Source organism: Apteryx rowi, unplaced genomic scaffold (genome assembly GCF_003343035.1).
Source record: "Apteryx rowi isolate R43461 unplaced genomic scaffold, aptRow1 scaffold_140, whole genome shotgun sequence".
In the NCBI taxonomy this organism is placed as follows: Eukaryota; Metazoa; Chordata; class Aves; order Apterygiformes; family Apterygidae; genus Apteryx; species Apteryx rowi.
The window spans coordinates 180,154-205,999 of NW_020447642.1; the positions used below are offsets into that span (position 1 = coordinate 180,154).

The 25,846-nt window shown below is 37.4% G+C and overlaps 2 protein-coding genes across 12 annotated transcripts in view; one reads left to right on the forward strand and one right to left on the reverse strand.

Annotated features, from left to right (window-relative positions):
- The first annotated feature begins 93 nt into the window (after nucleotides 1–93).
- Nucleotides 94–9,118, forward strand: TRIM59 (tripartite motif containing 59). 5 transcript variants are annotated; one of them, XM_026057735.1, is made up of 3 exons: nucleotides 95–197; nucleotides 1,093–1,224; nucleotides 6,267–9,118. In XM_026057735.1, the coding sequence occupies exon 3, from the start codon at nucleotides 6,270–6,272 to the stop codon at nucleotides 7,491–7,493; it is 1,224 nt and encodes a 407-aa protein (XP_025913520.1). In that variant the 5' UTR covers nucleotides 95–197; nucleotides 1,093–1,224; nucleotides 6,267–6,269; the 3' UTR covers nucleotides 7,494–9,118. The 5 variants fall into 5 exon arrangements, with proteins under 5 accessions (XP_025913516.1, XP_025913520.1, XP_025913515.1 ...); XM_026057730.1 differs by lacking the exon at nucleotides 1,093–1,224 and adding an exon at nucleotides 1,264–1,368; XM_026057734.1 differs by lacking the exon at nucleotides 1,093–1,224 and adding an exon at nucleotides 4,153–4,294.
- A 3,269-nt stretch (nucleotides 9,119–12,387) lies between these two features.
- The window catches only part of SMC4 (structural maintenance of chromosomes 4), a 45,796-nt gene continuing 32,337 nt past the window's right edge, over nucleotides 12,388–25,846 (reverse strand). For all 7 annotated transcript variants that reach the window (XM_026057724.1, XM_026057725.1, XM_026057726.1 and 4 more), the window contains 9 exons: nucleotides 24,394–24,546; nucleotides 24,110–24,236; nucleotides 22,418–22,607; nucleotides 21,337–21,481; nucleotides 20,087–20,260; nucleotides 17,962–18,144; nucleotides 16,188–16,420; nucleotides 15,249–15,432; nucleotides 12,388–12,906 (listed from right to left, as the gene is read on the reverse strand). In XM_026057724.1, coding sequence (XP_025913509.1) covers nucleotides 12,718–12,906; nucleotides 15,249–15,432; nucleotides 16,188–16,420; nucleotides 17,962–18,144; nucleotides 20,087–20,260; nucleotides 21,337–21,481; nucleotides 22,418–22,607; nucleotides 24,110–24,236; nucleotides 24,394–24,546 — 1,578 coding nt within the window. In that variant the 3' untranslated portion in view covers nucleotides 12,388–12,717. The remainder of the gene's footprint in view (nucleotides 12,907–15,248; nucleotides 15,433–16,187; nucleotides 16,421–17,961; nucleotides 18,145–20,086; nucleotides 20,261–21,336; nucleotides 21,482–22,417; nucleotides 22,608–24,109; nucleotides 24,237–24,393; nucleotides 24,547–25,846) is intronic.

Sequence of the window (25,846 nt, forward strand, 5' to 3'; positions counted from 1 at the left end):
CGCCGCCCGTTGACTTTCGAACGGAGCGGCCGGCGGCGGTTGGCTGCGGCGGTTGGCTGCGGCGGCGCGTGCGCGGCTCGGCGCTGTGGCGAGCGCCGCGGCGTCTCCGGGAGGCGGTGGCGCCGCTGTGAGGGGTGGCGGCGACGGCTGCAGGCTGCGCTCGGTTCCGCTCGGCGCTGCGCGGCGGCGCGGGCCCGGTGAGTGAGGGAGCGAGGGAGCGAGTGGCGCCCGCGGGCGGCTGCGCGGCGCGGCGCGGGGACGACGGCTCTCCCGCGGGGAGCTTCGCCGCCTTGGCAGCGGCGGCGGGATGCTCGGCGATCCCGGCGGCGAGGTCCTGGGGGGCTGGCGGCGCCGCGACGGGACGCCTCCGGTCTTTGCTATAACTTGGTGCTCGTGGGCGCTGTCTTCCCTCCGCCCCTGCCCGCGGAGCCCGTTTGCGGGCGGCGTTGGGTCGTGATGCCGCTGACTGGTGCGCCGTGGTCGTTAAGTCCTTCGGAGCTGTTGCTTTCAGTGTCACGCTTCGTGTTCGTGCAGCACTTTGTGTACAAAGGTGTTTTAGAAGCGGTTGACCTGATGTCGCAGCCCCGATGTGCGTAATCGATGCTTCCGCCTTCTAGCAGCGTGTCTGAAATTCAAACATTTTCGAAGTGGAGGAGCACCCAAAACACTTCCCTTCTTCTAGTCAGATTTCTCCAATCTTTTAGTTTTCTCAGCTGGAGGCGCTTGCATGGGTGGATGGGCAGTCACGTTCAAAGAGACGGTGTGCTGGTTTCCTGCTGCTTGGCTCTCCCAGGCCGCCTGACCCTCTGGAGAGCTGGGCAGGTTGGCACCAAGTGCTCGCTACAGGTTCCTGCAGCGACAGTACGCGCTTAGGAGGAATGCATGTCCTTGGACGGCACTCAGGTGTCACGTAGCTGAACGCTTATTTCATAGTCTTCATTTGCTTTGCTGTCTTTGTAACCTTAGTGGATTTGCTGCCATTATTGTTTATCGCTTGTTCTGGCTATTAATACAGACACAATTCCTATCGCTACCCATAAACTCATCTTCAGGGTGCCCAATAATTTGGGTTTGTTTTTGTGTTGAAAATAGTGGCAGTTCAGAAACCGATTCAGATATTCCTGTTCGGGGGATATGTTATGTGTCAGAGGCTGAGGAGGTGCTGGCGTGGTTATCTCGTGTGCTGATTTCAGTCTGTCAGAGCTGAAAGAGGGACTCGAACAGGTAGGTGACAGCTAAAGGTGTTTGTGTTCCTCCTTATAGCTCCATTGCATGATACAAAAAGGCAAACGACAAACAAATAGTCAAGAGCAGATGCTTTGGCAGAGTGCAAGAGGTCAGGGATGGAAAGTGAGTCAGCGAAGGAAAGTAAGTACGGATTGGACCGAGCAGTATAGCTTTTTTTGAATGCGGGAACTTGTGCAAGTTTGTTGGTAGTAGCAGACAAGGAGCCAGTGGAACGATATAAAGAAGGGAACTGTCTGATCAACTTGACAAACTAGATAGCCTTCTCAGCTGTATTCATCTCTTCTCATTGCATAAAAAACGCAGTGTAAAAGTCTGGGATGACTTACAGTAGCTGTGGTAGGAATGGGGACTGATGATGAAATTTGATTGTTAAGATAGAAAGAATCAAGACTCGAACATTCCTGACTGAGAATCACTGTGACCTGAGTGTGGGATGTTTGTGGCATGGAGTAAGCAGTCCAGCTGAAATGGACTTGGAAACAGAATTTTAAATTATTTTTTCTGACTTCTGATGCCTGGCATCTTGTTACAGCTGTCATAATTAACAGCTGTGTAGGAGATTCCCTTCATTTTGACGAACTGACAAGGGCTGGAGCTGCAGCTCAGCCACTTTTTTGAGAGTAAGTTCTGTCACCCTTCACCATGAAGGTGACCTGTAAATGGAAAACGCTGTGCAAATGTCACTTAGTCTCTTGTTTTTCACAACACAAACTTGGGCTTCTGTGCTAGTGGTACAGGAGGACTTTCATGGACCACTGTGGTACAGGGAGGTAATATTTAAGTGGTGTTAGGTATTGAAACATAAAAGGATCAAAGTCAAATGTTTTAAGAATAAAAATAGAACATCTTTCAGGAGAAAACATATCATCATCTTTTCTGATAGTCAAGCAAAAAAAAATGTAACAGTTGAGGTTTAGATTATGGTAAACTGTCACCAAATGCCAAATTCACTTTTTAATATCCTCCAGTGTAGAATGGTGGTGTTACCTTGTTACAGCTGGCTTTTATAATAAAGCTGTTAGATATTTATTCACCTAAAAATGTGCATACCATCTATTCCAGTTATAATCATTTCTAAACAACGGCTAGTGTAATTAGATGAATAGTGGCTGGATCTCTAGGTGTGGAATGCAGGGTTATTGATGAATACACTATATAACTTTGATCGCTTAAATTATTTTTTTTAATTCAGACTTGTGAAATGTGTACAAAGAAAAAAAACTGATTGATTTTGAAACACCGAAATTATTTTTTGCTGCAGAAGGCATATGTACATGATACATTACATGTTTTCATCTAGTCTACAGTATCGCTAAGTAAAAGAGGATAAAATCATAGCCAATTAGTAGGCCTTCTTTTGCTAAAATATTTCTGAAACCCATTACATTTTTGAAATACCTTCTAATTTGTAATTTTCTTATGCTTAAAAAGCTCTATTGAGGAGTGGGAGGTTTTGTGTTTTTTTTTTTTTTTTTCCCCCTCCTCTACCAAAGTTGTTTGGAATATCTGAGGAAAAATATCTGCTCTGCGCAGGGAAGCAGTTTGCCAACTTCCTGCTACATTTTTCTTTCCCCTGGAAAACATATTTGTTTTCTTTTTCCCCTGTTTTCTTCACTCTGTGATGTTATGATCTTCTCCTGTCTTTTTTTCTTGTTGCTTTTTGTCTCTCTGTTTCTGATAATTTACTGCTAATTTATTTCCACCATTGTTCATGCATGGAGTATTTCCTCTGCACTGCTACCAAAGCAGGGTGAAACTGAATTTAGGCATTTGCACCTTTTGCTTCCCTGGTGTTTCTGGAGGGCACGACTACTGAGCACAGGTTATTGCCTAGAATGGATTCAAACGTTGCAGGGTGCGTATAGCAAGGATCAACATTAGTAGCCTGAATAACGTTTTGAAATACGTGAATAAATGGGCAGCAAAGAAATGAAACCTCTTGTCTTCTGGGACCCGCTTCGAGGCCCAGAAGGGGCTGGAGATGGGGGTGCCCCGCACCGGCTGCTGCGCTCGGGGGCCGGGGCCGGGCAGTGGTCTCTGAGAGCAAGAGCTGCGGCCTCGGCAACCGCGGCTCTGGCTGTTCAGGGCTGTGTGCGCGAGCAGGCCGCTGCTGTCACTTTCAAATTTCTGAGTTGCCTGGGAAACAGCAGCCTGTTTCTGTGGAAGTGGGAATCTGACTCTCTCTGGCTAGCGGCTGCGAGGATCGTGGGTTATGAAACGGTGCTGGCGCTGCACGCGGGCCGCTAGGTTGGCCGCACTTGTCACTGTGCCGACTCGAGCAGGCTTGCAGCAAGATACGTGTGTTTGCTAGTGGTGGATACTGTTAAGTTAAAGGCTGTTTTCTTTAAGGAAGTTTATGATGATTCATAACAGTGCTAAGATAAATTCTGTAAGTTTGCTCTTTGTTTTTTATGGTAGCAAGCAACTACTTTGCAGTTTAATCCAGTTTTTTGAAGATTAATTTTACCTTGTCCTTTGTGTAACTCAAGTGATCTAAACCTTTATCCTTTAAAAAGAAAGTTTCTCTCCTTCAACAGTTCATTTGAAGAGAACTACTGCCTTAGATATAGGAGAAAAGTGCATTGAAGGCTAGATTTAGGAAAAAATAGATTTTAAACATAAGGAGGTTTTTAAACTATATTCATCCCATACATATATAGGAGAAAAAATGAATGAGGGTATTTACTAAGGGTTGATTTTTCTAACTATGAGCGAAAACTTAACAAATCTCAGTTAAGTGAAGGTGGTGTTCCTGAGACTCACGCTAACTTGAAATATATATATATTTTTAACTTCTATTTCCTGTGGAAATGCATTGAATTTTCAAAAAATTATTTAGCTAGAGAATGGAGTAAATTTATTGTCAATGTTGGTTTTATTATTGATGCATTACTTTTGTTTCAGTGTCTGGAGCACATCCCTCACAAATATGAAACTATTCACGTAAATGGAAACAACCTACTTTTGCCACAGTGACTGATTGGGAGCGCTGGAAAATAAAGGACTGTGGCTCCCCAGTGCAAAGAGAAATCTTTCCTAGTCTTTAGTAAGAACAATGTGTTACCTAAGTGGATTTAGTGTCAAAATGTTGTGACTGTTTTTAGCTAAATGGCTGGTAGTACTTGATACCAATTCTCTGTAGCTAGGAGAATACACTATTTGGTCAGCTATAAATGCTAACACTATCATTCTTGTTTTAAAGAGTAGATTTAGGAATGGTGTCCTTTTTTAGTAGGTTGTTTTCTTCTGACTTTTGTCAAGGTCTCTTTGAAAAGTGGAGTTCAAATAAGTGAACTAATGCTTTAGCTTAATTAGCTAAAAAAAAAAAGTTACCTGAAATATATTGGATAGATTTTTTTTTTAATTAATCAAATTATGTTTTGAATTTAAAATTGACGTATTAAAAAAAAAAGTAACAGATAATACTACTTTGAGTTGAACTTGATGTTTCGGGTAATGATGACCTTGACCTAGTAGACAATTTTTTATCATTCTCTTAATCACAGTTTATAAGAAGTCTGATCAGACTTTCATAGTTAAACATTTTCACTTTGGGGTATACTAAACTATCTGAATAAAGGGAGATAAACATGCTTATATCTGTACAACCAGAATAAGCTTCTCTGTTAATAGCTGACTTAACTCTCAAAGAACCTGAGTCTAAGAATTTAGCTTCTGATTTCCATCAGTTTAGTTCTGTGACTTCTGCAGGAAACATACTGCTTATTTATTGTAAATTGTTCAGTGGGTAGTGCCAAATTTAATCCTTACTGGTTTTCATGATTCCAAATTCAATTTAAGATTTTATTTGTAAAGAAAAGTGTAATTAATGACTACATTATTTTAAAATAAATTTATTAAAAATAAAGCAAATCTTACTAATCTTGATGTCAATGAGCAATGATATATCAATGCAAAAGTGTGTTACTGCATTTAAAAAGATTAGGAGGGCACATCTGAATAAAATAGCCTCCTTAAATATAGCTCGTAGCCCGTTATTTTGCAGACTGAATAAAATAAGCCCTCAAAGGTTGAAATTCAATAGCACATTGTGCAGCTGCGGCAGCCCAGCTGCATGTTATTGCTCTGAGATTTAGGGTTAGACCCTAAGTAGGGAGTCTTTGATAGATAACAATACTTGGACTGTTTCTTTTTGCAGGGTAGCTAAGTCTAAATACTTGATCTAGAATTCACGAAAGGGATGGGGAAGTGTGACACAGAGATAATGAAAGTTAGAACTACTTTCCTTATTTCTTACAAAAAAACGATAAGTTATTATGAAGGCTGATATTAAGGATGTTGTTTGTGACTTTACAGTGTGATTTCACTGAATTGGCAAAGAAATACAAGGAAACATTACGAAGGATGAAAAATGAAAGCTAGTTTTTAAATTCTGTGGTTAGAGTAACCCAGGAGTCAAAAGGAGTAACACTACAAGTCTAATAACTATTAGTAGTATTGTATTTAAGGACCAATAAGTTAGACTCTCTTGTTTGTGCCAGAAGCTATAGGTAGCTTTTAGTAGGTTTGACTGCTTAATACTCTGATGACTATTTATATTACAAAAGTAATATTTGAGAAGTTACCAAAATAATCTGTTAATGTAGTTATTACTCTGTTCTTATGGGAATAAAGCTACTCATAGTGGGAGAGAATTTTCCTGATTCTTAAGTTATTTAGAAACTTTAGCTCTGACTTTTATTACTCTCTGCTACTGGTTCTCACTATAATAAAAAAAAAAAACAAAACCCTCATAGATTGCTGCTTTTTCCACCTTTTAAAGTAGGAGGTGGAAATGGGAGAATGGTATCTAGTCACTTACATACAGATCATAATTTGATAAAATCTTTAAACCATTGCGCCCCCCCCCCCCTTGCAATCAAAATACTAATTTGAGTTAGGTTATTGTTGCTAAATTTCATGTTGAGGTGCTTAGGTCAATAAAACAATTTTGAACTAGTTGATTTGTAGAAGCAGATTAAATTGTATTTGCTTTTTGTTTTTGTTTTCTTTTGTAGGACATGCATCACTTTGAGGAAGAATTAACATGTTCCATTTGCTACAGTATATTTGAAGATCCACGTGTTCTACCTTGTTCCCATACTTTTTGTAGAAATTGTCTGGAAGGTGTTATCCAGCTGTCAAGCAACTTTTCCATATGGAGACCACTGAGAGTTCCACTGAAGTGTCCGAACTGCAGGAGTATTGTTGAGATTCCTGCATCTGGTACTGAGTCGCTGCCAATCAACTTTGCATTAAAAGCTATTATTGAAAAATACCGACAGGAGGATCAGCCTGATGTTGCAACCTGCAGTGAACATTATAGACAACCATTGAATGTTTACTGTCTTTTGGATAGAAAATTAGTGTGTGGTCACTGTCTTACGATAGGAAAACATAACGGCCATCCAATAGATGACCTTCAAAGTGCCTATGTAAAAGAAAAACAGACTTCTGGAAAAATTCTTGAGCAGCTAACAGATAAACACTGGACTGATGTATGTTTGCTTATTGAAAAGCTGAAAGAACAGAAATCCCAGTGTGAAAACATTGTTCAAGATGATAAAAAAGTAGTACTACAGTATTTTAAGAAACTTAATGATACATTGGAGCATAAAAAACAAGCGTTACTGACTGCACTGGATGAAATTAATAAACACATTTTGGAAGAATATGAGCCTCTAATTGAAAAATTGAAACAAATAAGGGAAGAACAGCTTGAATTAATGTCACTGAACACATCTATTCAAAAAGAAGAGTCCCCACTTACTTTTCTTGAGAAGGTTGATGACATGCATCAACGTATAAAAGCTTTGAAACAAAAGCAACTCCCGGATGTTAAACCTGTTGAGATTTATCCAAGGGTAGGGCACCTATTGAAGGATGTGTGGTCTAAAACTGAAATTGGTCAGATCAACAAGATCCTTACTCCGAAAATAAAACTGATTCCAAAAAGGAAGTTATGCAGAAAAAGCAGCGAAAAGGAAAGAGGAAGATCTAAAGAATTCTTTCAGGCTATAAATCCTCTAACAGTCATGCTACTTTTTATAATAATAGTGATAACTATGCTTTCATTACACAAACCGGTATCATCAATTGTAACTGAAATTACTCCCACTTATATTTCAGAATTCCTGCTATTGGTTTATGAAGATTTCTGCACCCATTTGCAGATTGTAGTGGATGCGCTGTGCCAAGTGTTTAATTTACTGATGGAATTTGTAGGGAGAATTGCTTATTTTTGAATAACACAAATTTTGAATAACTGGATTAAAAGTTAGTATAGGAGTCCCCATGATATCCTTTTTAAGTTTCTGCTTAAAAGCTGGGTAGTTTATTAAAACTACACATTTTTCTTTTTCCATAGCCCTCCTTTTTCTGTTTTGTTTAGATTTTCCTTTCATCTAGGTAGAATACCTAGAAAATTTAACTCTTAGTTGAATGAGAAGATTTACAATGAAGAGGCTCGCTCTTCTGCTTGTTCTGATATGACAGGTTGGTAGATAACAAATAGTTGGTTTTCTATTAGTTTAAACTGGAAGCTGGTCAGAAATAATGTCTGTGTAAGAAAGCTATAAGCATCTTACAAATTATAACCTAGAAGGGTTTGTTAAAACTCTTCAGACATTTACTGTCCTTTTTTTTCCCCCTTTGGTAACATAGTTTAAGTAGTTTTGTTTAAAAAAAAAAAAAAAAAAAAGCACTACAACAAGAAAATAAAAAAACCCTCAAACCCAAGCCAGGTTAGTCCGAGAAGAATCACTCAGTCCCTAATTCTGGTGTACATAAAACTCCTATTTTGTATTTTACTGACCTCTCTCTAAATGTATTTTAATTGATATATCTGTGGCCTTTTAATCATGTATTAGCTGACCTGGGTTTCATTTTGTTGATTCCTGATTACTAGTGGATGATATAATTTCATCTTTTTTAGAAAAAATCTGTGTCTGATGGTCTTGTGTCTTTCAAGTAGTTATCACCAATTTTCAGATCAGTGTCTATAAGACTTCTGGTAAAAGACTGAATACAATTTTTAGTTTCAAGCGTGTACAAATAATATATTATTTAGTCTAGCAGGAAGTTCTTACTGCTTACTAAAATGAGCCCTGACTTTTTGCTATATCATTTAATATGTAGTGAAAATAGATATGTATTGTAATAAATAGCAAAACTCTCATTGAAATCAGTGGTATAAGGATGTCAGGTGTTGTTAAAAACCCATAAAATAACTTGAAAATGAATGAAAATTTATTTTCAGCTTTTCATTACAAATAATGGGGATCATTACCTTGATATAGAACAAAAATGATGGAATTTTATTCTATAATCAAATATTTATTAATGCAGTTGGTTTCTTTTGATGAGATACTCCAGTCTGAACTGTGCTCAATAGCGAAACTCCCAGTGAAAGTAATTTTTGACCTTCAGTTATTAATAAGCTGATTACATTATGTACTGGGATATCCTTTAAGTATTGCAATTAGAATATCAGAACACAGATGAGCTTCCAATTAGTTCACTAATGACTTTATAAAAACCAAAAATGAGTATTTACCATGTCTAATTGTATTTGATTTGTTAAAAATTAAGATGTATATTCTGGTAGAGCAATGTTCCTTGGCTGTTGAATATTTTTAAATAATAAAAGTTGCTTAAATAGAGGTCGCATTCTGGGGCTAGCCTGTAGCTGCCTGACACTTAAGAAACCCTTTGGAAGCAAAACACGCCCCTTCCTACCTGCAGACACTAATGGGGTCCTGCAAGATACCAGTTGCTGCTATTGACTAAAGCGAGAACTGAGCGCAGGATTAATCCTCGGGTTCGATGCCGGGATATATTGATTTAAGCCTAAATAAAGATTCTAAGAATAGTGGCATCTTGATTTTGATAAAGCATTAATTAAGCCTAGCCAAACAAATACTGCCTACCACTATTCTGTGCAGCTTGGTGGGGTTTATTATTTCTGTTGGAACGAAATGTATGAACAAGCGATGCTTGAGAGGGGGGGCTTTGCCTATTTATTAGGAACAGTTTCTGTAATCTGTACTGAAGTTTCCTGTAATCTCTGTTAGAGTTACAAAGGCAAATCCCATTAATTGCAAAAGCTGGGTTTTGAAGTAGTATTTAGGTATATCCTGGGACTTTCAAATGCTCTCATTAATTTCCAAATAAAATTTTGGAACTTTTGGCTCTCTAGGGTTTTTTTTTTTTTTTAAGGCCCTGCTAGATGGCTGTTATTTGGCACGTAAGTCTCAAAACCTGGTGCTAAGTGTATATCCACTCCCAAATGAGGCTTCTTTTCTGACCTGTCTTCTCATCTTTATGTTATTTTTCCTGACAGTTAAAATCTTACGTGTTGTTTATAATGCAATTTTATTTTTCCAGACAATATGAATTGATAAGTACAAATACTAAATGTTTTAATCAGTGGTGAAGGTATTTTATAAATGTACTATATATTTTAATAAATTTGCATACAAATAAAATGTATTCTTACATTAGGCTTGGCTAATACCTTGATTTCCTTACTGTACAGACCCCTCCCTGTAATCCTAAGTAGAGCTGAAATACTGGGCTAAACGGAAGATATGGGACGGGAGTCGCAAGTCTCGCTAAAGGAAGAACGCGCTGCTGAAATGCTGCATCTGCTTAATTCTCTCCAAGTTATGCCATTTTCTGTAGCATGAACTTTAGGAAGATTCCAGACTATAACTTGGTCTAGTTGGATTTCATGTTATTTCGTGTTGCCTGTCACAGGCTTGTTTCACTTATTGTTCCATCTGTAATGGTGAATTGCTGTGGCTTTGTACAGTTTCTGATGAGGTTTGGTCTACATTACTGTGTGTCCGTGTCATGCTGCAGAGCCCCAGCACACATCACGCTACAAGGAAGCGATGCCTGCAGCGTGAGCGATGGAGCTTCAAGTAAGACTTAGGCTGAGGCTTTGTCTTATTAGTTCAAGCTTCTTTGGGAGCTGGCTTGTGGCGAATGAGGCGCCCTCCTTGTGTGGAACCATTGGCTGAATGTTAGAATAGTTAGCTGTAGCACAGGAGTTGTTTAGCTGCACGTTTGATACACAGGACAGAAGCTAATGACTGTACCAGAGTAAATACCAGTGTTTGATTAAGCTTGTTTGGTTACCGTTGGACTGCTGCTGTCTTCCAGTGTGGCGTAGAACGATCCCCTACATCAGTGCAGATAAGATACGAAGGTGGCCTCTGAACACTTAGCGTTACTGAGAATCACTTTTCCAAGATCTTGTCTTGCAGGTGAAAATAATCAACAGTTGTTCCCTATTCACCATCTCCTGCTGTTAATGATTATATTGTCCTGTCATAGTTTCTCTTGCTCTTCAGCAAAATTTCTAAGACATCTTCTCAGTCAAAGCTCAGAAGTAGCTTATTTTCCTTGCCTGTCATCTGCTCTCCAGTGCCCATGTTTGTCCTCAGCTTGCCTCTGCAACTTTCTCCTCTGGTTCTCCAGCTGGCTTATTAATTATTCCTTCAGTGCTCTTTAGAAGAGCTTCCTCTTTTGTACTCTACCTTTTTGTTCTTGGTTATTCTTACCCATAAGTTTATTCTGAAGCTGCACTTCAAGATTTTATAGCTTCATTTTAACATGGGAAGACCAAAACCGTACATGGCACTAGACTGTGGCAGAGAAATGCTTTGCTTTTTTTTTTTTTTTTTTTTAATCTTTTCTAATAGTATGTTTTTCTGTTTGGCTGACACCAAGCTTGGGTGTTCTGAAGAGTAATAATTTGTGTGTATCTATCTACAGTTCACTTTATTCCATGTCTACTCATTTGCACTTGTTATTTAATGTAATCTTGATGTTTTAACACTACATTGAAAGCACATTTCAACCCCCCCCACACACTTTATAGCAAACTATTTACAGTATGCTCCCCCATTTCTTTTTCCAATTCAGCTCTATGTTGATGATCATGTCTTTGATAGCAGGTAAGTGACGGTATGATGTGGAGAATACAGATGCTGCTGTTCTTGGAATTGCATGTTCTTAGCTGTTGTGCATGTTTGTGGGTAGCAGAGGAGAGGAGACAGAGCTGCAACACAGCCTTCGGGATGTGGTGAGACTTTCTCCGGTTTTGAGTGCAATCACGCACTATTTGACCAGATGTATGAATCACCAATTAAAGACTATGACAACAGAAACAGGATAAACTATTTGAAGTTTTGTAAAGTCTGTTTGGTACAGAAATAGTAAGAGCTGGAAATGGAAGCAAAGACTAATAGCACAGAAAAGAATGAGCTATCATTCTAGGGCTGTTCTTACTAACCAGTGCTGTTAATGGCCCTCTTACAAAAAGCAGAATGACTTTTTTTTTTTTTTTTTTTGGAAGGATAACATTAATAGAGAAAGATCTGACTCGTGAGAAATAGTTGGATAACTCCTGAGGACTAGCATAACAGAAGTGAAATTAAGCATCAAGTAAGATAGGAAAAAAATTTATCAGATGAGATATTGATGTGATATAGCTATGGAAAATGCCATCCAAAGATACGAGAGACTTCTAGCTAAGCAATCACTATTAACGCCTAGAACACAAGATGCTGGTGCGAACTCCGGAGTAATACATACAAATTCCAGGTACTGAAGTATAAAAAAGACTGAATTCAAAGCAAAACACATACAGTGAGGTGTTGATAGGGAAATGGAGAACTTTGTGTAAGAGCTAAGTACGCAATGGGAGTAAGGAGTAGCTTTACATATTACCTCTTCCATGATAACAGTTTAGCCCTTGGGGAAATGATGGTAAAAGTAAGCAGAGGATAGTTACTGGGGAATTAATAAGCTGTCAGTGTGCAACATGGCCACAGTCTGAGTACAACTTTTGGGCCTAGGAAGAGAGGGAATGTTGTTTTATCTAACTACAGAAAGAGAAAGGTAGGAAGATAACCAAGGAGAAGAGCTTTTGAAGCTGAATCAGTTCATTACAAAATGGCTACAAATGTCTGTTTTGATTATCATATCATAAAACATTACTTATGACAAGAGCTGGAAATCCAAGTACTTTCCAGTTTTGCATCCTTATAACATCAAATGTAAATTTTGTATGCCGACTTCGCTTTCTGGAACTCTTAAGTGTTTTGATATTTAAATAATGACACTAATGGATTTAAAAACAATTTGCTTACTTTAATATATATAGGAAAAAACAGACAATTAAAACTACATGCAGAACCTAAGTATTGACATAAAGCCTAGCAACAGAATATTAAAATGCAGGTAGATACATAATTTGAAAAAATAGCTCTTTTTTTAATCAGTTCATGTAATTAAGATCTATATAGACTCTATAATGGATTTTATTCAGAGGCTGGTTTTATTAAGCTTAAATAGAAGTCTCATAGAACTCAATCTCAAAACACAAAAATATATTAGAAAAAAGGTAAACAGCAGCAATAAGAATGTAAAAATACACTGGAGAAAGTTTTCATTCCTCTTCTATTTTTGAGCTATACTATACCCAACAGCACCAAGTTCAGCTAGTCCTTTAGATGCGATAACTTTAGGGTTTGTTGCCACGCTTTTTGTTGTATTGTGAGTCTTATAAATTCCAATTAATCTGTCTGCAATCTCAAACATGTTGTTTCGCAGTGAGATGATGATAAATTGTGCATTTTTTGTTTGCTCCTGAAACAAAAGTTATTTGTATTAGTTCACAGTATTTCAAAAAGCTACGTTCTTGTATGATCTCTATATTCAGATCTTGGGAATTATGGATACATAAATAGTTCTTTTCAATATACAGGGTATGCATATACACCACTCAATATATAGTATCTATATAAATCTGCCTGTGCTAATCACTCAGAATTCTTATTGTCTGTAATCAGCACTTGCACAGCATAAGCCTAGCTTGGCTATCGCAATGAAGCACTGCAAGTAACTTATGCCTAAGGTTTTTTGTATGTTTGATTGGTGTTTTTTTTCCCACAACCTATTCAAGAAAATTCAATTAAATATACATGTATATAAGACTTACTGAAGATGGGTAATATTATTTAAGGTACCACAATTATTTTAACAAGGGTCACTTTAAGAAGGAAAAGGAAATCAAACCAATTTCCATGCCCTGAGAGCAGGGGAAAGGAAGTCCTTTGTTAAAGAGGAGAAGCCTTGAAGAATGCTAGTTCTGTGACCCTGTGGCAGAATGGTAACAGATAACAAAACCTCTAGCTTTGGTTGTGCTTTAAAAATAAAACAAACAACACTTTGTTCTTAAGAATCCAGCAGTGACAGTGCAAGTTCACAAATGTTCTGAACCCCACTGAGCTCTTAGGATCGTTAAGCAAGGGGAACAATGGAATCGTACAGCTCCTCCAGCTCCGTGCTTTGTTCACATGGTGTCTGCGCAGCTGCTTCAGGAGCTACAACTATTGCTGCGGCACGCTAGGACCTGAGAGCTTGTCGCATCAGGCTACAAAAAGGAAGGAAAAGTGCAGCTGGAAAAAGGAGAGGGAGGGATATCATAACTAGCAAAAAGAAAAGTAGAGCTGCTCGGTGGGGGGGGGGGGGAGAGGGCCATGAAGATACCCAGGTGTGGCTGCTGCTGCCACACCACAGATAGCCAGTAAGGGTTGAATGCTAATTGAACAGGATCGGAAGGTTAGGCAAAATCCAGCGCACAGCATACAACACAGCATGGGGAGCATCCATCCCTATTCTGAGGTCTCTTAATATCAAAAAAAGTACTGAGGTGAATGGAGTTGGTTATGTGGGTCATTGAGCTGTGCTGCTGATGGAGCAACCCGTGTAACAGGTATGCAGTGGTGGGCAATCTGAAGACTGGCCATATATCTGTGTTTAACAGAGCAGCTGGAATCACCTGAGGGAACACAAAAAGCGACACACAACATGCACGCTTGTTGTATCTTTATACATGGTCTCGTGAGGCCAAAATGCTTCAGGCAACGTGTAACCAAAAATGGCTCAAAGATCAATTACCATCTTTTCTCCTAACTTCAAAATATGGGCTAAGGCTATATATGCTAAGCTATAGTTTGCATTTCTTAATATAAGAGCTAAACTATACTAGATTTCAAATTTAAGTGTTAGTCTACACTGAAGTTGAAATTAAACTCTTTGCTCTACCAAATCACATCTGGGCTGTGGGACCCACCTTTGTGAAAATAAAGACATCATGGAAGCACAGTTTAAAGTGATAGTTGCAGATGGATTTCTTTGAAGTGTTTCTCTAACATTAAATAGCTAATCATAGTCTTAAGCGCTTGTAGGGCATTCCCAAAACTAATGATTTTCAGTTATACCTTGGATAACTCTGAAAATTTTAAATTTAAATTAGCAATCAGAACTTTAGCAAGGTAAATGGTTGCTTGACTTAAATATAGGGGCAGCAGAATTTTAAAGGCCTGAAAGAAAAAAACACACTAATAAAGACACAGACCAAAGCAGCCTACCCCTGGAAGCCTGAGGGAAACAGCTGCCGCTGAAATGGAAGTGTAAAGCCAAGGAACCTTGCCTGTCTGTCAGAATGAAACTGTGAGCTTGGATACATGAACACATTACTAATAGCTAAATGCCATATCTCAGTTGACTATAACTGATTAATTTAGTGAAAGTATTTCTATATTTTAAAGAGGAAGCAGTAGCAGCAAGACTTTGTTGAAATGCGGCACCTTTGACAAACTCTTTGTCCAGAGACAGCTTTTAAAACTTTTCAGTCTGGGCTCAAAAAGAGAAACTAGTAAATCCTCTATTAGTTGCCTCATTTCAGGAAAGAATCAAACCTAGCAGTTTAGGAGAAAAAAAAAGAAAAAGAAAAAAATGCAAAAAGCTACATTCTATCACCTGTCCAGAAATCTTATTATATAGCTTCCTTTAATTATCTGAGAATACTATATTATTCCAAATTTTAAAATCTGGCTGTAATTGTGTAATCACCTTGTCTCTTCTGGCAGAGGAGAAAACATCTTAGAAAATTTAGACTACAATGGTTACCATTAAATACTTACATATATGTAAAATGCTACAATAGATACATTTTTGAAGTCAAGAGCTGCATCTATCTCATCCATAAAATAAAGCGGAGTTGGCTTGTAATGGTGAAGAGCAAAAACTAGAGCCAGTGAACTAAGAGTCTTCTCTCCTCCTGATAAGTTAAATATCTTCTTCCAGCTTTTCTTTGGAGGCCGAACACTGAAAGAGTTGAGAGTTATAAATTATTTCCATTCATGATTAAAGTAAATGTGTTGCAGTGAGAAGTTAGTCACGACAGAGGAGGGAATTCTTGAAAGACACAGACACATAAAGAAGACAACAGCCATGGTTGCGCTTGTTACCTTTAGTCCTCAACAGCTGAGAGGCAGTGAGCTAGATTATATTATTTCTATTCGCGGTGGAGTAACTCCACTGGGACGCACACGGCTATGCGATCAGCTAATGTTCAAGTGTCTGAACTCAAACTACTGTAATATTCGGCTGTTCCCTGTAGGAACTATAACACTGAAGAACTGCTATTTAATTATCTTTCAAGAGTGCTATCCTACTCATATGTAATGAATATAATAAATTAGGATCACTTATGACAGATAAACCAATCTCCAGTTAGCAAAATGATTGACATAATTCCCTAGGCAGAACGAAATAACTTGGTTTATCAATGCTGGGAATTAAGAAAACCTGAGGAATTACTTCAAAGTTAAATAACAGCAGTTAGAAAGCTTTATTTGTCTTAACAAGAGAAAGGAATCTCTTCATTAACCCATGCTAAAAAGTGAGAGAGGCTTCTGCCCGTATCTTGCCAGTACTAGCCAAGAGAGAGGACTATCTTGGTTAGCTGATGAAAAAAAACAAACAAAAAAACCCAACCCAAAACAAAAAAACCCACACTAAGTTAAAAATAAATACAATGATTAAGAATGATAGCAATAATACAAAGTATTTTGACAAACCTGAACATGATTCCCTCAGAGAAGGGATCCAGACTGTCCACAAGTTCTAATTCAGCATCTCCTCCCAAAGTAAGCATCTGGTAGTTTTCCTTCAGTTTATTTGTTATTACATTAAATCCGGCCATAAATTCATTTAGCCTTTGTTTTCTAAGATCTTCAAAAGCCTGTCTGAAGTTGTCTCTCTCATTAGTGATGTCATCCAATTCAGCCACACGTTTCAAGTACAGCTCTTCCTGGAAAAAAAAAAAAAGTGCAATTAAAGAAGCTGTCTCCTTAATTTAAATTTTAAACCAGTTACTCTACCATTTGAAATTCATTTTCCCCAGAATGGCTAACAGCTTTTAAAGAAAGAAAAAACACCACCACCACCAAAAAACCCTCTCTTTTTCTCTGTTCACTCCTAACACGGCCTGCCACAGCCATTTAATTTAGCGGAAATCCTAGTTAAACAATGAACGTCTATTGTGGTGGGTCTGTGCTGCAGATAATCTTACAGTTCATGGAGCATTTGCCTGTAAAAGCTGCATGTAGCTGCTGTAATGCACATTTCAGAAATATTCTGCAAGAGCATGAAAGTCCTTCTGGCTCTACTTTTAACAGTTCCTGTTACTTAACATGTCTAAACAGCTAGGCATGATACTTGGCAGTATTTAGTAGCATAGATAGATACTGTCTTTGTATTGTCAGGAATCTTCTATGTAAGTTTGTGTTTTTTTTCTGGGATTAAGTGAAACTGGGAAAGAAAACATGGACTTGAGTAAGTTGATTCTTATGAAACTATGGTGTCTTTGGACAAGAGTTTAGACTGAGATTTAAGGACCAGCTTGTTCTTCTGAAGCATTATGGCTTACACAGAATTTCCCAGAGTCTCCCTGTCCTTTGAGACAACACAGCTGGTACTTTAAAGAGGATTCCTGTTGGTGCGGGATAGATGAAGCTGTCCGAGAGAAAGATTCAGTCTCTGATTTTATATGAGCTATCAAGAAGTATGAGTTCCTTACTTTCTAGGGGGGAAATACTATGGTTCTTCAGGAATCTAACTACAATATGGCAAGGAAATGTCTATATAGATATTTGTGGGGGATGACTCTCTATTAGAGCTGATAGAAAATCCACTTTAAAATGAAAAACGTTTAATCTATTAAACAGTCCAGTATTACTGAAGTGAGTACTACGAGAAGAAAAAATCCTAGTACTGTGTTTGTGTCTAGCTGAGACTAGTGACCAAATAAACAAACTTTTACAGATGGAAATTGTCTTCACCTAGCATCCATTGTATCAGATATAAAGAAGTTATATGTAGGCTCCTAGATACAACTTTCACCCTTTCAGCTAAACATGAGCTAACAAGTAGTCAGGATGTTAACAACAGCACAGCATGCAGAGGAAAAAAGGAAAATTCAAGGATTCCATTTCATTTTCCAGGTCCAATAAAAAGGAACTGAACAGCAATAAGGGCCACCTCCTCCTGGTATGCCTACAGATAAAGACAGTTTCTTTGGCCACTTAGCTAAAGAGAGCAATTCTGCATGCACTTCAAGTGTAGGATCTATTTGAGCAGTCACTTGAAAAATGCACAGTTGGAAGGCTATCTATATACTTCAAAAGCAATGACTTTAGTTCTGTATATTAACAGATTCAAGTAATGGAAAATAGTAAAGCTATATACACAATGCTTGCCTTTGGATGAAGGGTATATGGTGCTGTTATGCCGACGGACAATACAACCTTAGAAAGATTTATCCTGCTACTATACAATAGTAATTAAGCTTACCTTTTTCTTGTATTCTGCAATAGCACCAAGGTTGGGTTTCATTTCATGACACTGGGCTTCCAGGAGAGCTATCTGATTAATGATAACATCTGGATCTTTGATAGCCTCAAGCTCCTCTTGACTTAATACTGGAAGTTCCTCAGGTGGCTTATCTTCTATGGAGTGCAGTGATAATTTTGATATCTAAAATTGAAAACCACTTACTAAAAATCTTTAAAGATCACATTAGTTATCACATGAACTTATTTCTAAAATAATTTTTTTCTGCATTAGTACACACTGAACCTTCCAATCTCAAAACATTCAATGTTTCTTCACTTAATTTGTTTTGGTCCAAATTTAGTTTACCCCCTTAAAGATAAGTTCTGAGAAAGACAGCAAGCATCCTTTTATTCTGCTATTCTGCTCCTGAAAATTATATACATGATTCTTTCAAAGGAGATACTTCTCCATAAGAGCCACAGTAGTCGAAGCAGTCATCTGTCCATCACCGATCCTGCGGAACTTTAACAATTTTATGTTTAATAGTTTGGGTGTCTGGGATTGAAAAGTTCCTGATAGTGCCTCTCCTTGCTGGGCAGCTGCCCTGTAGTCATCCTCAGATTAACAAGGGTTTAAAAGGGCAGTGCAAGATGAACTGCTGGTCTAGATCCATCTCTCTATTAAGGATTTTAATACAAAGTAGAAAGAAAAGGACAGATAATACAACAAAGACATCATGTCTTTATGAACTCCAGGCATGTAACTGTCCTTTTCTCTGAACATGTGTCCCTGTGCACCTCCTACCTGATATTTGCCATTTTCATGAACTAGGAAAACAAAAACAAATAATACCTACCACCACCATTGACTCTTCCCCTCTTTTGTTGACTCTTTGAACTCAACTAATCTATGGGCCAAAAAAATTCAAGATTCTGTGCAGAACTGTTTCCAGAAGAATTAAAAGCCCTTCAGGGAGGCTGATCCAGAGAAATTTTGAAACTGACACCAAAGATGAGACAAGGCTCAGACCTAGCCTGTTCAACAGAACTAGAACAGGATTTGGCAGCTGTTGAGTGGCAAGCAATGAAGTCAATATAAAGATATCTGTGTGTTCTTATGTGTGAAGGCTGTCAGCTCTCCTGCTCCACTACAAACTCAGAGAAGACAGGCACTGCAGCACCTAGAGAGGTCGCAGTTCCTTCCCACTGGTTCTAGATTAATTTATTTGATGAGCTGGTTCATAGAAGCAGTCTCTGAGTAACAGTCTCTTCCTGGTCCCACTGAATTCCTGTTGGCCTGCTTCCCTGTAATTAGGGAAAGTCAATTTGATGTACCACCCGGACTAGAGATTTTAGGTGAAATGTTTTCAGGAAAAGGGTCTTGCCACATTATATAAAACGGCTTAGTGGATACAGCACTGAATACAGTCTTAAATGACCTGCACTGTAGTTATCCATGTTATACTTCTCTTTGTTTCTCTCACCTATTAAGGTACCTACTTCTTCCAAAAAATTATTTAATGCTTACATGAGATATGCTGCTGAAATAAAAGAACTAGGTATTTTGGAACCTGTACATTTTCTACCTCTCCACACTGTACTTTGTTAAGGTTAATACTGTCCAGTTGATTGGTGTCAAAACAGTGTACAGGCATGGACAGGAGGGAGGATTTTCAGAGCAGACACCCCCCAGCTTCTTATGGAGGGACCCGTAGGACAGGGAACACTGAATGCCCTTGTTACCCAGCCTCATTTTGCTCTTGTAATGAGTAGGTACAAACATATTGTGAGATGCATAGAGGGTGTACAGGCACAGAAAGTCTCTTGGTTGCTCTTTATGGCTAATTATCTTTTGGTCATTGCTCTTAATTGCATTTAGATAGTGTTATGTCAGTTACAGTTAGTCTAGCATTCTTTCATAAATAAATAAATAAACAATAAACTTGATAAGTCAGAAGTCAAACCATTTCAGCCATAACTTTGTAAATCAGAAATTAAAAGACTGAAAGGTATATTTTTTAGAGTTGGCTTTTATAGCTAAAAAACTAATAAACTGTGAAGTGAATATCAATTTTCCCTCAATTAATGTATTAATCTTTTGGGGTCTTCTAATTCAAATTTTATGAGCTGAACACTTTTCTTACCTCTTTTTGCCAGTATTTAATCTTTGACTGGTGCGCAGAAATATGACCATCGATTTGTTCAATCTTAAGTCTTATGTTAAGAGCTTCCTTTTGCAGTGCATGTTCATTATCTTGAATAGCTTTCATTTCTTGGAGTAAACCGCGGTGTTCCTCCTGAACTGCTGGTAATGCTTCCTAAACAGAAATGTCAAAAAACATGCATTAATCAGTTGCTTGTGAAATGTTACCACTTTCTTGGGTTATAGATTTATTTCTGCTATATTATTCACATAAGCTTACTCTCCACAATTCTTAAGTATTGATGTAAACAAATACATGTTCTTGTATTTGGATTAACCTAGTCTCTGAATTCTGAAATCCACTTGTGAAAATATGCTGCAGTTTATATTTTCATTCTAGATCTGGATTAAATGAGTCCTATATTTGTATGTTTTAGCTGAAAGCTTTAGAGGGGGACAGCCTCAAACAAACAACTTTATTCCGAAGAATTTTAGCCATACAGGTTGTCTGCACTCCCTCTCTTAAATAAAATCGAGATGGGAAAAATTATAGAGATTTTCTACAGTTATGTTACTTTTTTTTTTTTAAAAAAACAAGAAAAGTTTTAAAAATCAATAATTTCTTTGAGGAATCTTGGTTTATTTTAAGTTTTTGTTTAGCTTCAGAAAACTAGGTCAAGATATATTTCCAGCTAAGAACAGAACTTAAGTCCAGTTATTCACTCCTTTTGAACATCTCCCCCACTCTGCCCTGGTGGCTTCCCCCCCCCCCTTTTGTAAAGGAGGTGCATCATTCCCATGCTCTGACCATTGCTGAATCCAACTCTAAAGCTCTACAGCAGAATTTGTGTAAGTATTTAATTCATTATCCTGGTTTTACCTGAAAACCAGAACACTTAATAGGGCTGTTTTGGCCTACTGTCGTGTCCCCCCCACCGCATCTATTTTCAAAGGTCAGCTTTTGATTCATTTTGTGAGAAAGAGTGCAATATATTGCAAGATACAGAAAAGAACATTATTTTCTGAATTTTTGGAGGATGAGGAGTAAAACAACTTAGGGAAAAGATATTTTTACAACATTGTCAAGACTGAGGCTTAAATTAGACGGAAACATTTTTTAATGAAGGTACTAACAGCTAATGCAACCCCTTTTCATATTGCTAAGCCTGGAATTTCTAATGCTGAAGGTTAACAGACATCAGCGATTAGGACAACTCTGGCACTGCATCCCCTCTGAAGATATACACTTACTTCAGCTTGCTTGCAGTCATTCATAACCTCAGTAGCTTTCTCTTCTAGCGTAGTCAGCTCTTGTGTTAAGTCTTTAATCTCTTTCTCATTATCTCCAATTTCCTTCTCAGTGCGTAGTACAGACTCTTCAGATTTTTTCAGGTTTCTGAATAGATACCAAGATGTTTGTATTCCTCATATGAGTGCAAATATGACAAGATATAATGAAAAAACACAGTCTAACTTACTAACTATTGATGATCAAATAATAAGTGCTTATTTACATACGAACTCTCAGCCCTGGGAAATATAGATAAAACAAAGTTGTTGCCTTCCTCAAATATATATCATTAGAAGACTTAATTTGTTCCTTCAGAAACAGTTTTGAAATTTCTTCCAAGTATTCATTATACACTGCTAGGCTGATAGAAAAATACTTAACATTTTCTTCCTTAGATAATTCATAATAAAGTTAGTCCCTTCAGTTTTGAACTGCTTTACTGCATGGCAATAAGTGCAATTTTGAATTTTTATCCTGAAATACTGTATTTTAGTTATAGGGAGATATTAGTAGAAAAGTATCAATTAAATGTGACCTTTAAATTGCCTGTTAGAAAGATTTGCAGTTTAATATTTCTATTTCCTTTACCTCTTTAACACAAACCACATTTTGTATCAGACACGCCACTAGAAACTGAGATTTTAAGCTCAATAGATTTTAGCTATGGAGACTACTTAAAGCAAGCACACATCCTGCAGGCACCAATATCAAGAGATACAGCTATTTGAAAGCTGAAACAACTCTCCTTGATCAGGTTTCACTAAGCTTTCGAGCTCTCTGATCCCTCTGCCTTTAAAGCATTTTAATTAACAAAGATTATGGTTCTTAATGTTTCAGTCTCAATTTGAGGTAAATCAGTTTAGAGAAAAAGGTTATGACCTCCTCCCTCCAGTTTTCATCTAGCCATAAAGAGGTGAAAGTCATCTCTTCCAGCCTGACAAATCCCCCATATAAAGATTCAGCTGTAATCCAACAAGAATCAGAGCAATATATAATTACAGTCTGAAGCTTTCAAATTGAATACATTCATGGTTACTATACCTGTCTGCAGTCTTGACTGCCACTTGGGCTTTAGTAATAGTTGAAGTACATTCATCTATTTCTTTGTTGATCTTATCAAGTTTGTCTTGCTGTGCTTTAAGTTTATGATTGTTGATATCAATTATGAGATTATGCAATCGTTTAACTTCACTTTCTACTTTACCAGCTTTTTCAGCAACACAATCATAATCTGTCAATAAACAAAGTGGAGTAAGAAATGTCATTATGCTGTCCCTAAGAACACTGGACTGTTTAGAATATATCAGATTTAAGTGATAAAAAACTCTGCTGTATGAATATACTGAAAAATGCATGTATTTCTTTATGCTGTGAAAAAAGTTTTTTTAATGTGGCAAAAAGAAAAGTACTACCCACATCTCTGTGATACTGTTGTACAACCAAAACATTTTTGGCATAAACTGTCAAAATTTTTAATTAGATTACTTAATGTATATAGAGTACTTAAATGCACAAAATGGTACATAAGAAGATATTCCAAACTCATTATTTGTATTTATTCAGAGGAAAAACACTCAAAGGGGCAAAACTGTAAGAAACAGCCATTAATTGTTATTCAACAGTTGGTATTAGCGGGTAGTTACTACACATGCTGAATAATAAGATAGCCTACTCTACCTTCAAGGTACCCAAGTTTCCTTGTTTAGCTTATCAGGATGGTTTTGTTGAGTTTTAAGTAAAAGATGAACAGCTTTCAAAAATAAAGTAAGCTACCTGGCACCTTAGTACTCTAAATGCAAAACTAAAAAGAAAGAAAAAATCCCACACTAAATTTGCTACAGATTTATAATTTCCTTTTGGGGAGAGAAGGGGGGAAAAGCACAGAGCTGAAAGGCAGAACGCAGTCACCTCTCCGGAGCAGAGCATAAGTTTGTCTCTCTCCATCATTTGGAAGAAACTGAGAAAGTTAGAGAAGATGATTTATACCTCCAAACTTTAGAGTGATTAAAGTAGTGAAGTATTCATAGACTCTTAATGCTAATATTGTTCAAAAGAGACATAGTGGAAATCCGAAATAGCATATATTTGCTTTCTTAGCGTGCTAGGAAAGCAGAACTGTGGGGGAAGGGATTTTTTTTTTTTTTTTTGGACTGTGTTCATTTTATTACCTAACAAGAAATACAAGCAGCCCAGGTTTACCTTACTAAGCTACTACTTTCTTCAGGGAAACAATTATTTGAGTTCTCAGAGTAAATATACTTTCACAAAAAGAACTGGGGTACAATGTGCCCGCAACAGAATATACTGTATTCATTTTACAGAATCATGCAATAACCCTGTTAAAGTACAGCAAACCCCTTTACTTGACTTTAATATTATTACCCTCTGCACTAATAATTCTTAACACTAATTAAACTAAAAGTTTCCCAATTATCTTGTTTGTAAGAAAGCCATAAAAATCTAACCAACCAAACAAAAAATACTGAAATTAGTATTTATTAACTTAACTGGAACAAGAACTTGAATTGCAAAAAAAGGCGTTCTGAATCTTTTTAATCTCTAGGAGTACCTTTTATCCCCCTCCCTTGGAAGAAAAGAGGTTCCAAAACAAGATCAATGATAACAGTGAAAGCACTGGTAATCTGAAAGAACAAAGCTGTAACATTCATTCCTGTATTAGGTAAAAATTGTAGTCACATTCATTTACTATAATTCCTTCTCCACAACACTTACCTTTTTTAAAATTATTAAGGATTTTTTCCAATTCTTTCTGTTTGTTTTTGTCTGGAGCAGCAGCAATTACATTTGCTTCAAATTCCTTAACTTGGATTTTTAGATGAATTTCTTGTTCAGATAAACTCTACAGAAGATACAACTGTGTTAGAATCCCATAGTTTAAAAAGATCCTTGAATACTAACAAGGACTATGCAAAGCTGAGGCTTTATTCCGAGAAGTTATCCTCCTGCACAATTATGGAGAAGCCAGATATTGCTTCAATAATAATAAATTTGTTTACCTGAATGCTTGCTGTATACTTCTCTAAAGTATTTCTCATTTCCCGAACATTTTGGCGCAGTTTTGCTATGGCTTCTTCAAGTTGAATTTTCTCTTCTTCATACTGTATTGCTCTTTTTGAATCCTTCTGCAGTTGAGATTCCATTTTACTAACCTACACAAAAACGAGATGCAGTCATTCGCCTAGTGTCACTGCTACAATATACAGGAAGATCTCATTCACGTGCTATACAGCCTACAAACTCTTAAAAAAACATGGAGAAAATGGAGTAAAAACTTTGCTGTAGTTGGACAGAACACACAGGCTGATTGCTGAGAAGATCAATCATGACAATGAAAGACAAGAGGAGCAAGCACAAAAAAAATAAGCTGAAAAATTCCTCTCAAAATAGCTTGTAATGGAAAAATGGTTTCACGGAAATAAAACTGGATTAAGCTAGAAACGCTTATAGTCAGAATAATGAAGGCAGAATCCAAAACCACACAAGCAGAAGCTTGAAGCAATTATACTATTGTTTATTGATTAGATTTGATACAAACAGCTGCAGGGTGGTTACTGGTTTTTGTGGTATTCTATTTTGGGAAGATAGGCTTTTGCAGGTAGCAAAGGTTAAGAGCCTACATCTTGCAATTCACCACCAAGAGAACAAGAACATATTCAGATCTCAGCCACTTATCTGCTTTTATATAATCAAAAACTTATTAATATGCACAGATACGAACACTTGTTCTACCAGGATGCTCCATTATGGTACACAGCCAAAAATCTTGACAACAGAGAAGTTGAATTCTAGTTACTGATCTTTACTGAGAGCCACAGTATTTATCATGGGCCAAATAGGAAACAGTACGTAAGCACGTTTCTTGTAGAGAATGAATCACAAATAAATCTAAAGTCTGAAGATAAGAAACAGCAAAGTCCACTATTATTATGATTTAAATATGAGCTGATTTATATATTTTTTGACCCTTTTCAAGTCTAGGGCAATAAACCCCTTTTGTCCATGAAGATAAAAACAGGAGCCTTTTCTTATCACTGAATGTTTCTTTTTAGGCCTACTGAGCAAAAGTAGAAAAATATATAGCTGACATTTTATGATTAGAGTCCCAGAAGAGGGAGAGGTCTCTTGTAGAATTAAGTAAATCAACAGAATTTTGTGCTTCTGATAATGCCAGAAGTTTACAGTCATGAAGTTCTGTTCATAATTACATCTCATTAATTAATAGCTGCTCTTTAAGATTTAGCTCCTCCATTGCACATCATCATCTAATTTTTTGCATTCATTTAGAATCTCAGAAACTTAAAGACAGGAAGGATAATGTCACCAAGTGAGATGATTTTACTTTGTAAAAAGTGCCTACTGAAGATTTTGGGGGCTACTCTTAGGTAGCCTAAGGGTACCTAAAGGTACCTAATAGGTAGTCTATTTTCTTAAGCCATCTGCATCACAAAA